Raw genomic sequence first — 19,279 nt, forward strand, 5'->3', positions numbered from 1 at the left:
AAAAGGGTTTCTGAGATAACATTTGCTATTTATATTTGTACCTGTATAGCTAGTAGAGTTAATCCTTAAAGCCTCATGATAATTCTACCTGAAGAAATCAGAATGAAGTTTGTCAGCTGGCTAGGAGTACCTGTCGAGTGCCATTACCCTATGGAGACAACATAGGGGTCTGCAAGTTTAAGAGGATGAGTCGTGAAAAGATGAGAACTCCAACCTATAAATTACTGGATGTAAGGGAAGTCAGATGCTTATAGAGAGAATAAAAACCGTCATACTGGTTTTCATGGTGAAAGGCCAGTCACACCTGCTGCTTCATAGGTCTAACACATAGCTTTTTCACATGACTGACACTTTTCCCCTAAAATCAGGATGGAAGGTAAGCAATTCTTTCTGAGGAGGCCAGAGTAAGCCTGGATTCACTTTTGTCAGGCATACCTTTAAATAGTATTTTATCTTTCTTCATATTTGACCTTTATTAAGTTTGCTTCGTGAGTGTTCTTCTGCTTAATCATTTACTCATGTATTTGCCCTTTTCTTTTTTTTTGGTCACTTGTTCAGTGTAAGGCAGAGGACAAACCTTCTTTTTTTCAGTTACAATTGCATTTATAATGTAAAGACATCAAAAAGAGATTAAGACTGCAGGCAGAGTACTTATTCAGCATCTCCCCACTTATCATCTAGAGGAATAAAACCTATGCTGTTTCTCAGGAAAATCAGAGCTAGCTGCTGCAGTATTCAGTGATATGAATGGATTTTCACTTGGACTCTCATTCCAGATTTTTCCCTCTCATTTTTTCAGCTTAGAATAAACCTTATGAATGTATTACATGAATGGGAAAAGGAAAAGACTAACCTCAATGTAGCTCAAACCTTAAAACCATTCCACCTACAACTCAGGCATATTCTTGGTTGCTAATACTGCCCCTTCCTGGTCAATGCCATTTCATGCAGCAAATTCTCCTACTTGTTCCTTCAGATACAGGAAGTACAGCACTTCAGCTACAGGAATACCACCATGTCTTTCAAAGGACTCTAGTATGCCTGTGTGGCATAAGAAACCACATGCACAATATTTGTTATCATTAGCACTATATGCATTTGTGGCACCCCTTATAAATAGCCTATAGAAAAACACCCTAGCAAGAAAAAAATAATGACGCCTAAGCACCAAATGGAGTGCACCAAGGACCAAGAAGGTTACTGCAGCTACTGCTGTCCCGTTTTCACAGCGCAGCCCTGCAGAGCCTCGTACCTGTGTCCTGCGAGGGGCTGACGCTGTAGCTGTCGCTTTCCTTGTCCACTGATCCTGCTGGCCTGGGTGTGGGCAGCCTCCAGTCTGTGGTGAGGGTATGAGCTGATATGGTGGGGTGAGGTCTGTTGAGGGTCCACTGACTAGCGTAGCGGTTGCGAGCTGTAGGTCCGGTTTTGGCACTCCTCCTTGTGGTAGGATCTGTGATGGATAACACAGACTGTCTTTGCCACTAGACTCTTGAATTGATAAGGAAACAAGCCCTGTCAGAAGCAGATGGCCACTGAAATCATGTTGGTTAAAAAAACCCACAAAACATTCTTTGTGGGGGAAAAAAAAAAAAGACCAGTGGAAGTGCTGTTCATTACCAAAGTACTCATGCTTTTTTGAAATACTCCCTTTTACGAATTAAACCATACATTATTAAAAGGGGGCAACTGAAGAGCTGACAGCCCCACCAATCTCCCATTGACACATTCTTTATCCCTTTAGTCCAACACAAGCAGTTCTCCGGTACCAAATCCACTTTGAGAAGTGAAAGAGCACAAGGCAAGTAGGTCTGGTTGGGATTTCACAGCACATCTCAAGCGAAGTCTAAGGTAAATTATCAGTGTAGATGTGTCCTCAGAAACACACTGCATCAGGTACCTGCCCTCAGTTTGTAAAACCTGTGCTCAGAAATATGGTGATATAATTTCCTATTCCAGACCTTTTACTAATACTTTTACTATATTATGGTGTTCATCAGCTGTAGATTCCCTATTTTTTTAACAAGTAGCCAAGATATAAAACATAATAGTGCCATCAGAGTTTCAGTGGGAACAGGTTCATAAAGATTTGAATATTAAAAAAAATTAGTAAAAAAATACAATTTCTTAAACTTTAAAAATCATCTGATACTTGTTTAAGGTCAGCAATGTTTTATTTTTTATTATCGTAGAGATAATATGGTGACCAAGGGAGTAAAAGCAAACTATCTGTCAAAATTGACCTCCTCAATTTTGTTAATTAGTAATTCTGTAAAAGTGAGTCTTGTACTCCTTAACAAAGCAAGTGGAATACAAAATTCATTATGTGGCAAACAGAAAGTGACTAAATCAGCACTGAAGGATTTCTCTTCGAAGCTTCTGAAAGGAAATTACTAACAATAGAGAGAATGGGTATTAGAAATGAAAAATTCAAATCTATTCAAATGTTCTTTGACATTCAAATCATGAAATTGTCAGTCTTTGAGGTAAAAGACTTTAGCAGAAGCAATTTAAAGAAAAAAAAAAAAAACAATACCCAGATAATGACTCTGAGTATTGCTTCTGCCTAAGCAACCCCAGTAAGAATTTGTATTCTGCTGCTTCAAAGGAACAAGGAATTTATTTACAAATGTCAGCTATGGTCTGATCCTTCTCCTATTTCACATCTTCCCTCTACAGCAGTGGAAAAATATGAACCCGGTGCCATTGATAACTGATCCTCCTGGTAGCACAACACATAGCCGCCTCAGATGAATACCATCCAAAAATGCACTTGGCACAATGTGACCAGCCTGTCAGTCTCAACCACCGCTTGAACCAGCTGTGGAAAGTTGGCACGTGGCTGTTCTGTAGCCAGAAGCGAGCCTTGTGCCTGCTGTGAGGGAAGACATGAAGGACAGAAGGAGAGTGCTGGTGGGAAAACTCTCAGCATGGTGCTGGGGCTGCTTGGTCTGGGGAAGAGAAGAATCGGGGGAATCTCATCATCATACATAAATATCTGAAGGGAAGGTGCAAAGACGACAGAGCCAGGCTCTTTTTGGTGGTGCCCAGCATTAGGAGGAGCTTCCCTCTGAACTTCAGGAAACACTTTACTGTGAGGGTGGCTGAGAACTGGCGTAGATTGGCATGAGAGGTGGTGGAGTCTCCATCCTTGGAGGTATTCAAAAGTTGTCTGGGTATGTCCCTGGGCAACCGGCTCTAGCTGACCTTGCTTTCAACTAGCCAGTGCCCAGGGGTCCCTTCCAACCCTCAACTGCTCTCTGATCCCGTGACTCAGTAGGCTTTCATCAGAAATTTGAAGGAGGCAGAAGAGCCTGCTGCCAGCACACAGGAGGTCAGTGCTCATCCTGCTGAGCATCAGCTGAGCAGTAGCTCTGCCCCAGCTGTGCTGTGCCTGCGTAAGGGTCTCTGTAACACAGACACAGTGAGCGCCAGAACTGCCAGTGTGATGGAAAACAGCGCACATCTGGTGCCCCGGTTGTTCAGCCAGCTCTGCTGTCATGTGCTGTAACATAACTGTAGAGAGCTGAGGTGAGCTAGGCAAAGGTTCACGGAGCATAACTCTTTTATAAATAAATACAAAAGAACTAGAGAACAACTTAAAAAGTGCTGTAAGGGAATATTTGCCAAACGGTGAGCACGCTCAGGCAGGAGGATTCATAACCTCTGAGGTGCCCAGCTGGGCACTGAACCCCTCTTCACACAGAAAGCTGTGAGTCTAAACAAAATCTCATCGCCTAGCCTCTACCAAAGCTGTATTAGTGTCTTAAATCCAGAGAAAACAACCTAAAAAGTCTCTGATCCAACCCTGCACACTACTGCAATCAGATCTTTACTGCAAAATTAAAGGGATGGTGGATTTCTATCCCCAAAGCTGGGCTGGACACAGATCATACTCTCACATGAGTCAAACCCCATTTTAATCTGAGGGAAGTATCCCTGGCTTCAGTGGACTGAAGCACATAACTGCACACAAAAAAGGGATTAGGAATGGAAGATGTTGGTGCTATAAAATGCTGTAGTGTGGTACAGGCAGGCAATTTTTGGGTGGTGCCTCTTATTAGTAAAGGCAGGGTTGGAAAACAATGGAGTCCATTGTTTACTCAGATGATCTTGATCTGCCAACATGATCAAATTGATATAATATGATTTGCTCTTAGTGAGCAGGCTAGCCAGCATGTACATGAACTAAAGCCGCAAGACAAGAGTGGTACCAGAACAAAAACAAATGTCATATTTTGAATCTTCTAATTTAAATGTCATGCCTCTCCATAGATGAAAAATGTACTAATCTAGTCCTCAAGAAATAACTAGCCATATCTTAACACTGTCAGAGTTAGAAAAGCAGCAAGGTCCAAACTAGAACAGCTATCATTTATAAAGACTAGGGTGGAAATGAAGATGAAATTAAGATTTTTCAAATAATCTGCATTTTAGGTGATGCACAACTGAGCTTTCAAGCATTTATGTTCACCAAATTCACCAAGTAAAAAAATTCTAAAATGTCAGAGGGTAGAAATAATCCAAGAGATTTTAGAAATTGCACGCTGCTAGTGAGCTACACTTTGGTAATATTCCTAACTCATAAGTATTCTTTCAATCTAGTAATTTTCTTTTCCATATACATAGATGTGGAACACATTCATGAGAGAAATTAAGAATGGATTGCAGCAGTATATTAATTTATTATAGTATTTTAATCACGATAACAATAACTCAACATGAATGTATATGGGAATAGTAATTTACCATAATAACTAAAACTGGAAATACAACTTTTTCAGAAAAGCAATAATGAGAAATGTATTTCTTGCCTGATGGAGGGGTAAGGGGGGAAGATGTATTTTGAAATACAATAAAGATTGATCACCAATAAAAAAAAATTAGACACTAAAAGCCATTAAGCTAATTTACTCAATAAATTCTAGAAATTACTATCTAGCATGCATTTGGTTTAATGAAAGCCAGGTATGAATTATTTCAAATCACACCTACATTTCAGATGCATATGCAATTTTTACCATATTGAATCACTAAATGCAATTGTATAAGAAATATTCTCTGCTGACCTAAATAGATTTCTCTCAACCTTCAGACTGAAGAAAAAGGAGCACAGTATTCATTTTCTTATAGCTTTCTCCTCTCCAGATAACATGTTCTCTTATATGCTTACTTGTTCCCGGCCGGGCATCAGAAACATCCACCAGTGGTCCTGTAGCTTGTGACACAGACTGGTAATGTACTGTGTGGGTGACAGTCAGTGACTTCTGCTTAGATGTCTCTCCAAAGTCGGCATCGGTGAGCAGAACTGTTGATCTGTCATCTGTAAGTAAAGAAACCCATCAGATCTGGAATAATGAATTTTCAGTTTGCCTTCATAACACCTCTACAGCAAGTCCCCAGACTTATTTTCAGCTGGGTGTCACCACTGACAGCTTTTCAACAACATAATTTATTTCTTTTTATTAATATAACTAGTAATGTCCTCAGTGAAATCACCCATGTCTTCCCAAAAGGAGGTTGTTAGGGAATATTGCTAACTAACTCTCCACCACTCAGCTTTTTCTCCAGAGACAGAATATTGTAGAAGGGATGACCACGACACAAGACTGTTCTTAGGGAGCTGTTTATTAGGGAGCATGTGAGTACCATAGTGAAGAAAATGGCAATACACTTGCAGGGCAGCTGAGCATCCTTAAGTCCATGTATTGCTGGTCTGGAAGCTAAGGGCTAAGTCCTACCTACCTCTCTCTGACCAAACCTCACTACAAGTAGGTTTGAAAAAGCAGCTTTGGGGAGCTTTAAGTGAGTTGTGTAAATTTCTTACAACATAGTCCAGCTGCCTATGGGCTTTCCTGCAGCAGCAAAGAAAGGTGCAAGGTGAAGCCTGACCTTGGGAAGGACTGGGAAAAAAGGTGAGCACTGACCTTTACTGCTGTAAGGTTGTACTGCCGATTGCTTCCCTATGGGGTGAGATATATGCACCAAATTTCTACACAGATCTTGATCCCTGCAGAAAGCCAGTGCTATACATCCCTTCTTCCCCCCCCCCCCCCCCCAGTTGTGATATCTGTATTGTATTTATTTTGCTCCAAAGAGGAGTGTGGTCCACTTGATTGTGGAAGTTTAACAGCATAAATCTTCCACTGACTCTGTGCTTGCCGCACAAATATTTGCATGATATCAGACTTTCTTTTGCATTCTTTACAGTCTTTTTATCCATTCCTAATAGTAATAAAAGCCACAAGAAGTTCCTTCTATGCTATGCTGTATAGCTTTGTTATATATTTCTCAGGGGACTGACAGCAGTGGGCCTTCCACACATTTACTACTCAGCAGAGGTTGATCCACTTCTTCTAAGCATTTCTGGTTTTTGTTTTTGTTTTTAACTTGACAAGACACCATTAAAGCGAACAGTTCTGCACAATAACATAACTAGCATTTTTTACCCAAAGAAGGCCATAAATAGAATGAGCATTATGAAATCAAATTACTCTGTCTCTGGCAAAAGATGAGCTCTTATTCAGGTTGGGAATAAAGCATCTTGGCAGTAAAACTATGTCAAAGACTGCCAAAGTGCCTGCTTATTCTGAGTGCTTTGTGGAGAGCTGGCTATTACCAAGGCCCCGGTCGCATTGCTACAGTTGAGGGGCTCATGGTATTCCCACTATAACCCCCCATTGCGCAGCAACTCTAAGTCAAAAGTAAAAACTGTCTTTAGGATGAAGCCTGCACAAAAGACTGCATCACACAGGCAAACTTTAGGAAGCTCAAATCAGGATTAAAAAAGTCTCTATTTCAAGTGAAAGAAGCACAGGTGTCCTTTTCAAATCTGCAGCAGAAACTGCGAAATGTCCCCTGAGGCCAACACCCCCCCCATGCCAGACTGACAGCAAGTGTGACAGGGTGAGGGGCTAAAGCAGCTTGTCCCTCCCCATTGCGGGCATGGACAGGAGATGCAGAGATGCTGCCTCCAGGCTTCAGAGCTTTCCTCTCTGGCCACACCATCCCTGGGATGCTGTTACGTTCTCAGCCATCGCAGGTTTCTTCTACACAGATTTTGATCCAAAAAAGTTAGAAGTCTGACAAGATCAGTCATTCTTGGGGGTCTCGACACAGTGTGTAACCACACAGTCACGGGATCAGGTTGTATTTTTATTCTGTTCAGATTTCAGACATCTTGTGTTTAAATTATTTGGAAGAAACCCACAACACCAAACAATTATGTTTTTCATGACAGTTCAGCTATGTGCCAGCCACATGAAACATCTTGCTATCTGTTGTGTGAAACAGTTTAGATTTGAATTTTGTGTAGATACACAAAAGCTGAAAACTGATCAAAATGTTGAAATATCATTTGCTATGAACAGGTGGATACAATATGCAACATGTAAGTTTTAGAAGCTGGCTGTTGCTAATCTTTAAATACTGATATTGTAGTTTCAGAATTTCATTTTCCTTGTAACTAATGCCAGTGATCCAACTGTCTAGTCAAAGCCAAAAGAGAAATCAAAATGAAAATCATAAAACTGCCAGTCTTTATTTACATTTTCTTCAAGCGGCTCTTTCCACCAGCTTAATTTTCCTAATGTCCTGCATTATTTTAAATACTATACTGAGATTACTTAAGTGGAAAATTATTCAAAGTGAGGGAAAAAAAAACCCAGTTGAGTTTTCAAATGTGACAAAGTACTTGTAGCTCTTTTTTTCTTGCTGTGTGCAGTGGGGAAAAGGTGTGGGGTAAAGGAAGTCCACATAAAGTGCCTGTGACATTAACCAGTGAAAACAAGCTCAACAAGAGTTTACCAATAGTCTCCATTGTGTCTCTCTCCTCAATCAGAAGCTGTGCTCTGGGAATGTCTATGTGCATCCTCAGTGTTTGCTGCTGCTTATTAAGTGTATCTGATGTCCTGGTGTTCTTGCTAAAAACAAAAGAGAAGCGAACCAATTAACATTCAGCCTAAATGAAAAAATACTTGCAAACTTCCTATTTTAAATCTGTCCAGCTCAAACAAAAAATAATATAACCATACTCAGCAAAATACCCATACGTCTTATTTTCCCCCTCTTCAGAACAAGTGCATAGTGTTCATTTATTGTACATGAGAAGCAGTTAGATGAATGCAGTGTTGAGGGATTTGGTCTACTATTTATCAGCAGGGATCTCCTGAAAATTTCATGTAGTTTTCTTCAAGTGTTGTCATATAATGAAATTAGTAAAAACACTTTGCAAGATGGACCTTTTCTTTCATACCTCATGAATATGAGTAAAGAAACACACAGCTGATCAAACAGGTTGGTAGGAAAATGATGTCTTGAGTAATTTCTAATTATTTTTTTAACTTTTCATTATTTTTCATTACATAAATTCCAAATATCACTAGAATTGATAAATGAAAAAGCAAATTAATAACTAGGGATTCCATTAATAAATTGCATAAAATAAATAAAGGTTTTAGTCTTATTGATGTTCTAAGACTAAAACTGCAAATGTTGTTTACATTAATGGATTATTTCTAATTGATAGATGCAATATTCTAAAAAAGAATATAAAACAATTATTCTATCATCATGCAAATTGAAACAATTTCATTTTGAAGTTTGTGTACCAGAAAATGACTTTTTAAATGAGCTGTCTACCAAAAGCAAATGAAAATGGATAGTAAAACTGAGTGCTACAATCATTTCTGCTACACAGCTTGCACCAAGAAACCTTCAGACTGCACTAAAACCCCAGAAACTTCTTGCCCTTTTAGATATAATTACTCTTTGGAGGAGAGGAAATATTTGCAAATACTTTTTTTATGCCAGAGAGGCTGAGAAAAGGTAAGATAAATCAGCCAGTAGTGTGATCCAAGTGCTCACACTTCAGAGAGCTTTAAAATCCAAGTGGAGGGTCATTTTCTAGTGTAAAATATCTGTAGATCACTTGGTTTAATTCTCCTTTGGCAATGAATTATTGTTGTTAATGGCATCAGCAGAGGACTATTAAACTGCTGGATGATAAGCTCACTTCCTCACGTGAGGGCCTCTACATAGGAGCTAATGCATGTGTGAAGAGCCCACACCTCTAGACAATGTGCCTTACCTTCCTACTGTGTCTCCATGTGAGCAAGACCTAGCTATTGCAGGTTTGGAGGTTCTCCTAAAGTCCTTTTTAGGAGGAATTTCCTTGTCACATGCTCAGTAATTCTGTTCCAAATCCAAGAGTGAGATTCACAAGGCACACAGGTACACCTCTCTGGCTGATTCTCACCTTATGGCTTTCCCTGTTCTGGTGGTCCCCAGTATTAATACTATCTAGGTATCTCAAACCTTACTGTCTCTGTCTTTATCTGGGTGCTTAGGTGGTACTGTTGCCACCATGTACAGATGGATAGCTGAAATGCATTCAGACAGCCTACAGCTGGTGCCTCATTTAATCATTATGGAAGCAAAATATCAGGACAACTAACCAAGGGCTGCTTTTCTCCGTATATAATCAGTGGAGAATAGTAGTCACAGTGTCTTATTAAGCACATAAAGTTTCAAAGACATTTAGGATCCTAAAATGCAGATAAATTCCACAGTGATGTTCTTGAAGTCTCTGCAAAGTCTCTGCATGGATTAGATGCCACTTTCCTATTGGTTTCCACTCAAGTTGCTGAAATGTTAAGAGAATCAGAGACTAATATATTATCTGCATGCCAAATATGCTTGAATACATGACCTTGAAAAGTTGGACTACTTTGGACTTGTCCAAGAGTATAGAGCAAACCTGTGATCAAGTAGGAAACTGAATTTCTGAGGTCAAATTTCTATTAATAATCAATAATCCAATAATTCTAGGACACATACAATCAGATACATGTAGAATCTGTGCAATACATAATGGAGTCTAATAAATGCATCATTGCACCCCTCCTCCGTTCACCAGGGATGCAGGAAACAAAGGCATCAAATCAGACATATTCCTCAGAGAATGCAGACCTCAGAATCCCAGTGAGAGCTAGAAGCTTTTCTGCAGAACGAATGTTCTATATTCCTACTATTACAAAGTACTCAACCGCACAGCAAGTATTGTTTGGACCACAGGGAGCAGGAGGACACTTCCCCAGGTTTGCAATTATATTGCTCACCTATCAAGAGAGACTTCTGAATCCTATTCTTGGCTCCAGGGATAGCTTTATGCAAAATACGTGGAAGGTCCTTCAAGCTAGAACTGGAACACAGGCCTCTCTATATTCAGGAAAATTCCCTACTATGCTTGAGAGTTATGTCTTGTTTTGTGTGATCTCTCTCCTCATCCTTAGTGGTTTAATTAATTCTCCTGTATACAGCAGCATGGTGACATGAAGTGTCCAAATACAGAACAGGCAATTGGCAGTAGCAAGAGAGTTGCTGCCGATTAGCATGCTCTCTCTTTCAGGCTCAAGGAATTTTGAATTATTTTCTGCAGACCACAATAACTCAACTTTCAGGTTATAAAAACCTAAAGTGCCAACAGCAATTAAGTGCCTCTAGGACTTGGCAGCAAGGCAAAGATTTTTAGGATTGCAATTTTTGGTGCCCAAGTGTTTTCTAACCTAGGAAAACTGAGGCATCAAAGTATGATAATAGTGTGGAGGATGAGGAATCCAATGATTAATTCTTTAAAGGGAGGAAACATATCTACCTATATTTTCCTACCCACAGATACAAAATTCCCAAACTTAAACATGTGCTATGGCTATTCTTTACCTATCATACCTTGTAAGGATCTGCGTATAACACAATTCATTCCCTCCAGTTCAGTGAATCTCTGAGCTCCAAACTGTTAGAGACTCGGAGCCTGTCTGGGAAACGAGACATTTGCTGTAGCCTTTTACTCTGCCATGGTGTTTGGTTTTGGCCACTATGAAAGACAGATACTTGGGTACGTGGGCCTTTGGGTCTGACTGAGTACAGCTTTTTTGTATAGCCTGTGGATAAATGGGCCTTTTTCCAGAGGAAGTACAATGTATAAGGTATATTGAAAGAGTGTGCACAGTTAAAAGAATACTACCTTTTAAATAATCTTTCTGGATCTTTAATAAAAACATACTTACTTGAGTGACTGAAAATATCTGTATGCACAGGAGAGAGTTAAACCTATCAAGCTAGTTATGTAAAGGGATTAAATATGGTGCTCTGTAAACCCAGAGTCATTCCGGGTCCTTGGCAGAGACTCAGGCCACCTCACAGTTTCCTGATGCCTAAGATAGTTGTTGTGAAAACATATGGAAAACTAAATCTTGTAAGTAATCAGCCTGACAGAGGAGTATTTGGGGAGAAAAGATTCCTCACCTTGTGTTTAAAATTAGAAAACTCAGTCAATTGTTATACTGATTCACAGTGAACTGTTACAAAGAAGTTGGCTAGACCGATGCTTTCACCCAAAAGAAACATTAAAAAGCTGTAATTGTACAGCAGCAGGGATTTTTATTTGCGAGTTTAAGGTATCAGCAAGAAGTTGGGCAGCTCCTGTTAAACTGCTAACTTCTGGGGCTTATCCTACTCCCCAGACATTTGACTTACACAGCCAAAGCCAGTGACTTTCAAAGCAAAGACTAAAGCTCCATTCTTAATCCTCTTTACACATGCTCATAAAAATCTCTTCAAAGGGAAAGATACACAAAGCTTTCTCCATCCCTCACACCTTCCTACCAAGCAGGGAATCATCTTTTCTGCTCTCTGTCCAATACTTAAACAGCAAGGCACAACCCATCTAAAAGATGTAAAATATCAGGAGCTTTATAAAATGTGACAATGGCTTTAGAGAGGGCTTATTATCCTTTGATTATTAACAAGCTACATCTTCAGGAACATCTAGCAATGGTGGGCAGCTCAGGTTTCGGTTGGAGGTATTTCACAGATTTATCAAAATGACAGAACATTCAGCCTGTAGAAAGCAGGCTCCCCAAAACAGCATCACTTTGAGATCTCCAAGTTATGACACATCCGCAAATGTAGGCCTATTTCCCCTACTACTTCTAAAGTCCCGTTTTAATAGTCATTTGCCTTTGTTCACACTTTCAGAAGAGAAATATAAAACATGACTATTTAATAAAACAAAGATTATTTGTTAATAATTGAGATGGGAGAAACTGACTTGATTATCGTTTTTCAATGCTGGTGAAAGGAAAAATAAAAATAAAAGTTGACAAATGAGTTACCTAGAAAAACAGCTCTGAACTAAAGGCTGGAGAGGGACCTGACTACTCTCTGAGTTCATCAGGTGGGGAGGGCAAAATAAGCTCTTTAATTTGAAGGTTGACATGAGCACAGGAAAAAATGGGTGAAAACTGGGCAGTTATGTTGGCATTTGATAAAGTTTTCTAAGCGTCAGAGGAGTGAGACTGAAATGGCCTTGCAGAGGCAGCAAGAAGACTAGTGAAGCTAACCAGGGTTAAGGCCGAGGTTTACCAGTTTTGCAGAGGTGTTATGTGTGGTTGTCACTGGGACTGAATATCTTCATCCAGGAGTTTCAGCCAATCTGTTTCAGCTGGGTTTCTTTAGGGAACAGACTTGCTGCATATACTAATCTGTGTTGTTTTCTGTGACAGTAAAAAATATCAGAGCATATCTTCCTGAAGTTGCTTAAACCTGCAATCTGCTGCTAGCACAGATTTCTAACTGGCAGATAGGAAGGGTATGACCTGACCTGCATGACCAGTCTTGTTAACGTCAGTGGGACTATTCAGATGTATTTGCAGACTGATGGCATAGACCTGAGCTTACACTAAAACCATCTGTCACCATGTCTTTGGTAAGTATATTCTCACAATAGCTGGTGAAGTTTATCACGGGTGAGGAAGTTTAGACTACAGTTCATTTGGTAAAATATATATGACATTCTCAAATTTGTTGCTTAAAAATAAAAAGATTTTCTAGCAAACCAGAACTCATTTGAACTTAAACATAATCCCTTGGTTATCCCATTTTCAAATATATGCAGCAGTTTTAAAGTTCAATATTTTCCCCAGACAAAACAATAAACATTGAAGATATGAAATTTCCATCTTTGAAAGAATTGTGGTGCCAGGATAGTCATTCTGTTGCAATTCAACAACTGAATTAGATTTCTTGATGCTGAGCTGATGGAACAGAACTGAAAAATAATAAATGGATTTACCTGTTCTTCTATACCATCGGGTATAAGCAGCTAGCAATAGTGAATTACATAAATATAACTGTAAAGTCTAGAGATACTCGCATCCAGGCACTTACTGCTTTCAATCAGATGATCTCTGTAGAGCAATTACTTTGGTACATATTATGAAAATGCATAGGAAAAACATTTTTCTGAATAGGAAAAATGTCCAAATGGACCTACATAGCTTCTATAATTTAATCTACTAACACTAGAGTTCTCAGTTTTTTACCATTGCGTTCCCCCACAGATGCTGTCCACAAATTGTCTTTTTTCTTCCATTTCTAACCAACAAGGTGTCCTAGTTCTTAACAGTCAAATGGTGTGATTTGAAAAAGGATTTAGGAATAGAAGGTTTATTTCTCCATTTGTCCCTATAATAATTTTTAAACATGATGTCATAGTTGACAGACATTTTTCAATTTAAAAACATTAAACCTATTCTTACCTCATAAGCATTTCAGCCAAACTCTTTGCATCTAGAAGAAAACAGAAGAAATGTCATCACAAATGAAAATCTATTTGGTGGATGGATTATAAGGAAGTGATTTGAATCAGCCATGTGTAAGACCACTGTTGTTTCTCAGATCAGTGGCAAGAATAAAATAATCTCTAAAAGTCCCTACTTTTGCTGAAACTGCATTTCTGTCCCAGACAGTCCTGTTTAGTTCCTTAGTAGTGCCACAGATGCTTGGAGAACTAAAAGCTACCATTGGTTTAACTAGATAAAACTACAGAAACTTATTAGACTTAGGAACAGTTTAACAAATAATGGGGTACTGTGTTCCTTCGGGCCACGGTTAGCAAGTGAACAAGTGAGGAAGGAAGAAATGCAAGAAGACAGAAGTGTTGACATCCCTCTCTGGGCAGGAGCCAAACCCAAGCTGGATGAGCAGTTGCCATTTCCAAACCAAACCTGACTGCATGGAGGTCTGAGCAAGGGAGGTCTCCAAGGAGTCAATTTGTTTGGTTGCTCTCAAATATAAATGCTTTTCCACTAACAATAATTCAGAACTACTACTGGGTCTTCAGAGGACAGTCTATACACAATACAGGAGGTGGCTTATTCCCACATGGATCAGCCCTGCAAAATGAGGTGCTGCTGAAGGAGAAATATTCCTCCTGTTGTTGTCATTGCTGTTGTTATTAGCATAAAATCCTTTGGGGATATAATTATTCTGGTACCTATCAGATCAGAAGACAGAGCTGAACGTTGATTTACCCAGTGTTCTTCAGGTAGCTTTCTGTAAAACTTTATCAACATAATATAATAATTTCTGTGGTATTATTCAGCAAAAATAGACAGCTGTGCTTTTTACTCTTGCAGTCTTCCACTAAACAAACTCACTTAAAAATGCTGACTCCAGTGTCCTTAGGTGTATCACACAACAACAAAGCAGACTTTTCTTCAACCAAGTGAAGCCAAATCTGAGAAGAAAACAATTCCAAGTTCTAAGTCTTCAAGCAACTCTCCTATTATGTGAAACTTTAAATTTCTTCTTTTATCTGCTGCTTATAATTTACCAGAACCTGCCAAGACATTTACTGAACTTGCCTTTGTTTTCTCCATCTCACCTTTTTCATTCCTTAATCACCTCTTGAATCTCCTACACCTACAACAATTTCCTTGTTTGTGATCCTATTAAATATCCTGCCTTTAAAATTCAGAGGATTCAGGCAGAAACAAATCACTATCTTACTGCATTGCTCTGGCTACATTTGTATTCATTTTTTAAAAGGAATGGACAAAGGGCTCTTTTTATTCATAAAAAAACCTCAACAAAACCCCTTCCATCCACTTTCTACATTCTATTTCTCTGACACTGTGGCAGCTTGCCTGTCTTAAGCTTTATTCCTCACATGGCAGATTCCTGGAAGAAGGAAGGACTCTTCACTTGAGATGTCCCATCTAATCCAAACAGTGCTGCATTTAGGCACTTTCACTTTGTTTGGGGATTGCCTTTTGCTGTTAACACTCTTATAAGTGCTACTATATAGAAGATGACAATGTCTTTATCATCAGTCATAAACCAAACTACCGCTGCTGCTGCTCCCAAATCATGTCAGAGATAGTTTTGCTACTGACTTCTTAGGACCCAGGAAGGGACTCAGTTCTTTTGAGGAATAATAAAAAAAAAAAATTAAATTAAAAAAAAAAAAAAGAAGCAGCAGCCATGTTGGTTTTTTTAAGCAAACTTTATGATGCTTTTTATTCTAGCAGTACTAGAATCATGAAGAGACTATGCACACATTCTTCCTCTGGCACACACAGTAAGGGTGATTTAATATGCAAATACTGTTTTCATTCAACTAGCAGCTTTTATGAAGCAATTGCTGCCTCTTTAAGCAAGACTATCAATACTTGTGCAAGTTATTCATGATTCAAGAAAAGTTGAAGGGAAAAAGTTGAAGGTTGCTTGGCCCAATGTCATTTACTTTGTTTTTTAAATTTGTTTACCAGGATTAACTGACAAACAACCTCCCTCGCATGTTCTTAGGTGCCGCATAGCATATAGCTGTATTCCATGCTGCATCTGGAAAAAACATGATGTTCTGAACAATAAATGTATGCGGCACATATTCAAATGCTCGTTAACATATATGCATTCTTGGTCAAAGAAATGCAAAGGAGATTGTGCATCTTCAATCAAAAATAACGTGAGGCATCATGCAAGATCATGCTACATGTCAAAAGCCGAACAAGGAAGTACTGCAGAAAAAAACGTAACTCCATCAGCAGGGTTTAAATGTACTAATTATTCAAGCAGACTGTTACAATGGTCATCAGCATTACTGTAGTTAATGATGGCTGTATTGGGCACACAAGCTAGTGTAGGACTCGACCAAACAAATGTCCCAAGAAGATAAGGGATCTTATGTATCTGTCAAAGCAAAACCCAGAAGCCTAGAAGTAACTGAATAGGATAACAGTGTGTCCAAAACACCAGATACAGGAGAAATGCTAGTTACACAAACGAATGAGTATAGACTACAGACTGTAATGTGTATTTCCCACATTACACTTTTGATCAGTAAATTCAGAATACTGCATCAAATGAGTCAGTAACCCTGCCAGTGTCCTATCTCTCAGTTTTCAGGTGGAGGAAGCAGGACTCGGGTAGGCCACAAACGACAGAGTGAAGGGGAAGATCTCCCGCTTCAGCCAAGCATCACCCCATGCCTTGGTGAAAAAGACAAACTGCTCCTCACCGTGGGTTTGACGCGTGACTGTGCGGACAGGCACCGACCCAGCGACAGCACCCACTTCCATTTGCTAGGGCAGACCTGATCCGACCTGTGGAACTACTAAACTGGGGAAAAATCAGGGCTTTGCTGAGAGCTATGCTTTCTTTATATACAGAGTACTCCTGGAGAAATAAATCACACTGGGTGTGACACAGGAGGAAGACAAAGATTCACCTATCACTACATGCTAAAACCAGGAATAAAAGGATTAAGAATGGAGAGACTGCTGTTGGTATGCTACATTTTACCCCACGGAAACTGGAACCACAAACCCATTGTCTATAAGCACAGATACAAATGTTTGCGTGCAGAATGTACTGCAAATAAATCTGCCATTCCCACTCCTCTTTGTCAAGCAGGTTCAAAGAAAACACATCCCCTGGAGCCACAAAAGCAAGAATTAGATTTGTAACTTGTGTAAATCCTTTTAGAAGGTCCCACTGTGGAAACTATTATTTCTGATGTAGACTAGAGGAAAGTCAATGGTGGAGTCGTGATATAGGAAAAATGAGTCCTGTGCCTCAAAGAAACCACACCAGGTAATACATATCGAGGGATAAAGACAGGATATCAACTTCAAAACTAGTTCAGATCAAAGTTGATCACAAGAACTACTACAGCAAAACATTTGTTTTGATTAGGAGATCAGAAAAACTTGCACACAGGATTTTTTTAGAGAACTTAGTAAGGAGTTCTCTGGAACAGGAATGCTGATTGTCAGTAAGCCTTTTAGAACATGGAGTAACCTCCAGAAGAGTAGAAAATGGCTAACACGGGATCAGTCCTCAAAAAGAATGAACAAAAAAAGTCTAACTTACTGAACTCCCATCAATCGGACCTTGGCAATGAGCAATATGATGAAAAAAATGGAATGAAGCTTGATGAAATGAATTAAAGGAGAAAGAATAATTGAGGCCAATCGGCATAGGCTTGTGATCAATCAGCCATGTCAAAGAAAGTTGATTTTTTTTAAAATGAGATTAAAATTTAACTGAGAATTGATGACATCATTGAAAAAACTCTCACTGAGACACGATTAAATAACATTAAAGTATTGTATTCATATTTCTCTAGAGCAAAGTTTTGGTACTTCAAAATATTTTAATAACAAAGTAGCATGATGCAAAAAATTATCACAGCAGCCATTTTACAAAATACAATTTCAAGAAGAGAATCATTGTTTAGTATTTCTTTTCATCATGTACCATGGGACATCACACCAGTTGTACTTTTATTGGTGGTCTGGAGTAAATGAAATAATATCTGGTAAAAGTTTTAAAATGACACAAGAATTAGGTAGCTAAAATGTAATGAAAATGCCAGGTCACTAAGGCATAACAATCTGGATCGTCAGGTAGGCTGGCCACAAGTTAGCAATGTACCTGTATTAGCATAAGGTCATATATCAAGAATACAAGCCATAGCTATACAATGGAGAATGTTATCCTGTTGCACTGTGATCAGAGAATTGTCAGATGATGTCAACGGATAAGATGATAAATGCAAACTTTTAAAATAATGTTGTACCCAAAAAGGTGATCCTTGCAGATATAGAGAGGAGACTATAAAGGGAAAGAAGAAAGGCTGTTACCTCTCTATCTGATGCTGATATGTCTGTTGCTGGAATACTGTGTGGATTTCTAGCGTACACAGATGAGGAAAGCTACCTAGAGATTGCAAAGGGATCAGATAAAAGCCTTGAAATTAATAAATGATGGGAAAACTACAGAGAAAAATCAAAGAAGATTCGTCTACTTGATTTACCAATGAAAACAATAAGAAATTACTTGGTTACCACCATGTAAAAGGAATATCCTCAGAGATTGAAAATATGAATCGAAAAAGAACTTCAGTCCCTGTATAGCAGACAGAAGTATAACAGGACCAGACGACTGGGATGTCAAGCTGTAGCTTAACAAATTCAGGTAAGAAGGGAAATGCAACTTTTACAAAAATGGTAGTTAAATACTGATGACTTTTACCAAAAGTATTGATGAATTCTTTGTCACTGCCTATGTGTAAGTGAAGATCAGGTATTTTTCTGAATTCCTGTATTCTGAGAGGAAATAATTCAGAGAAGTCTTATGTTATGCAAAAGACATACTAGCCAGTCATCATCAGCCTTCCTTAAGGGACTGTAACTCAAGAATCTATGAATACTTGTAAATTAACCATGAAAAACTGGATGTGCACAGCCATCATTTCCTGGAGCCAAGGAGCTCAAAATATCCTGCTCATTACTAGATGGAATTCCACAGTATTTCTGAGAAGATAACACTTTCTTCACTCTTACCCCACCACTTTTTTTAATGAAAAAAACTGCACAGAGGTAAATGAAGATTTCAAATTAAAAAGTTATTATACAAGCTAAAACATCCATATACCCTGATTTCCAGAGCTGTGTATGAACCATAAGGCTAGTTGTCCTCTTTGATCTACAAATTTGCCCATGCCTAAGAGCCCTTTATCTTTGTCTTTTTTTTTTTTTTCCCAAAAACATCCAAAATATTGTTACAAAAGGCAAAATGAGACCTGAAAGAGAGATGAGTAGATAGTAAGTTCAGATAGAATACACAGGGTTGGCCCTGGTTTTAATATATATCATGATCATATTTTGGTTAAAATACAAATAACCAAACAATTTGGTAGCTCTTGGAAATGATTAGACTTATCTTTGCAGATGATAAATCACTTTACTATTTATTCAGTGTATGATATGAAACAGTTTTTCCCAAATACCTTCAGCATAAGGCCTGTGGTTGTGTGCTAGTGCAAAACCTACAGGGCTAAATGCAGAAGTGGCAGGCTGCAAGGGTCAAAAACCTGGCTGTATCTCAGCCAGGGGTTTTTACTAGAAGATTGATAGAATTGAATGAATTCACAGAT

At 38.8% G+C, this 19,279-nt stretch overlaps 1 protein-coding gene across 1 annotated transcript in view; it reads right to left on the bottom strand.

Annotated features, from left to right (window-relative positions):
• DSCAM (DS cell adhesion molecule) overlaps positions 1-19,279 on the bottom strand; it is a 471,940-nt gene that overhangs the window by 24,054 nt on the left and 428,607 nt on the right. Inside the window, exons 28-31 of the mRNA XM_075772425.1 lie at positions 13,596-13,626; positions 7,804-7,919; positions 5,171-5,320; positions 1,253-1,450 (exon numbers count right to left, since the gene is read on the bottom strand). Coding sequence (XP_075628540.1) covers positions 1,253-1,450; positions 5,171-5,320; positions 7,804-7,919; positions 13,596-13,626 — 495 coding nt within the window. The remainder of the gene's footprint in view (positions 1-1,252; positions 1,451-5,170; positions 5,321-7,803; positions 7,920-13,595; positions 13,627-19,279) is intronic.

The sequence above is a fragment of the Balearica regulorum genome, chromosome 1 (genome assembly GCF_011004875.1).
Source record: "Balearica regulorum gibbericeps isolate bBalReg1 chromosome 1, bBalReg1.pri, whole genome shotgun sequence".
Taxonomy (NCBI): domain Eukaryota; kingdom Metazoa; phylum Chordata; class Aves; order Gruiformes; family Gruidae; genus Balearica; species Balearica regulorum.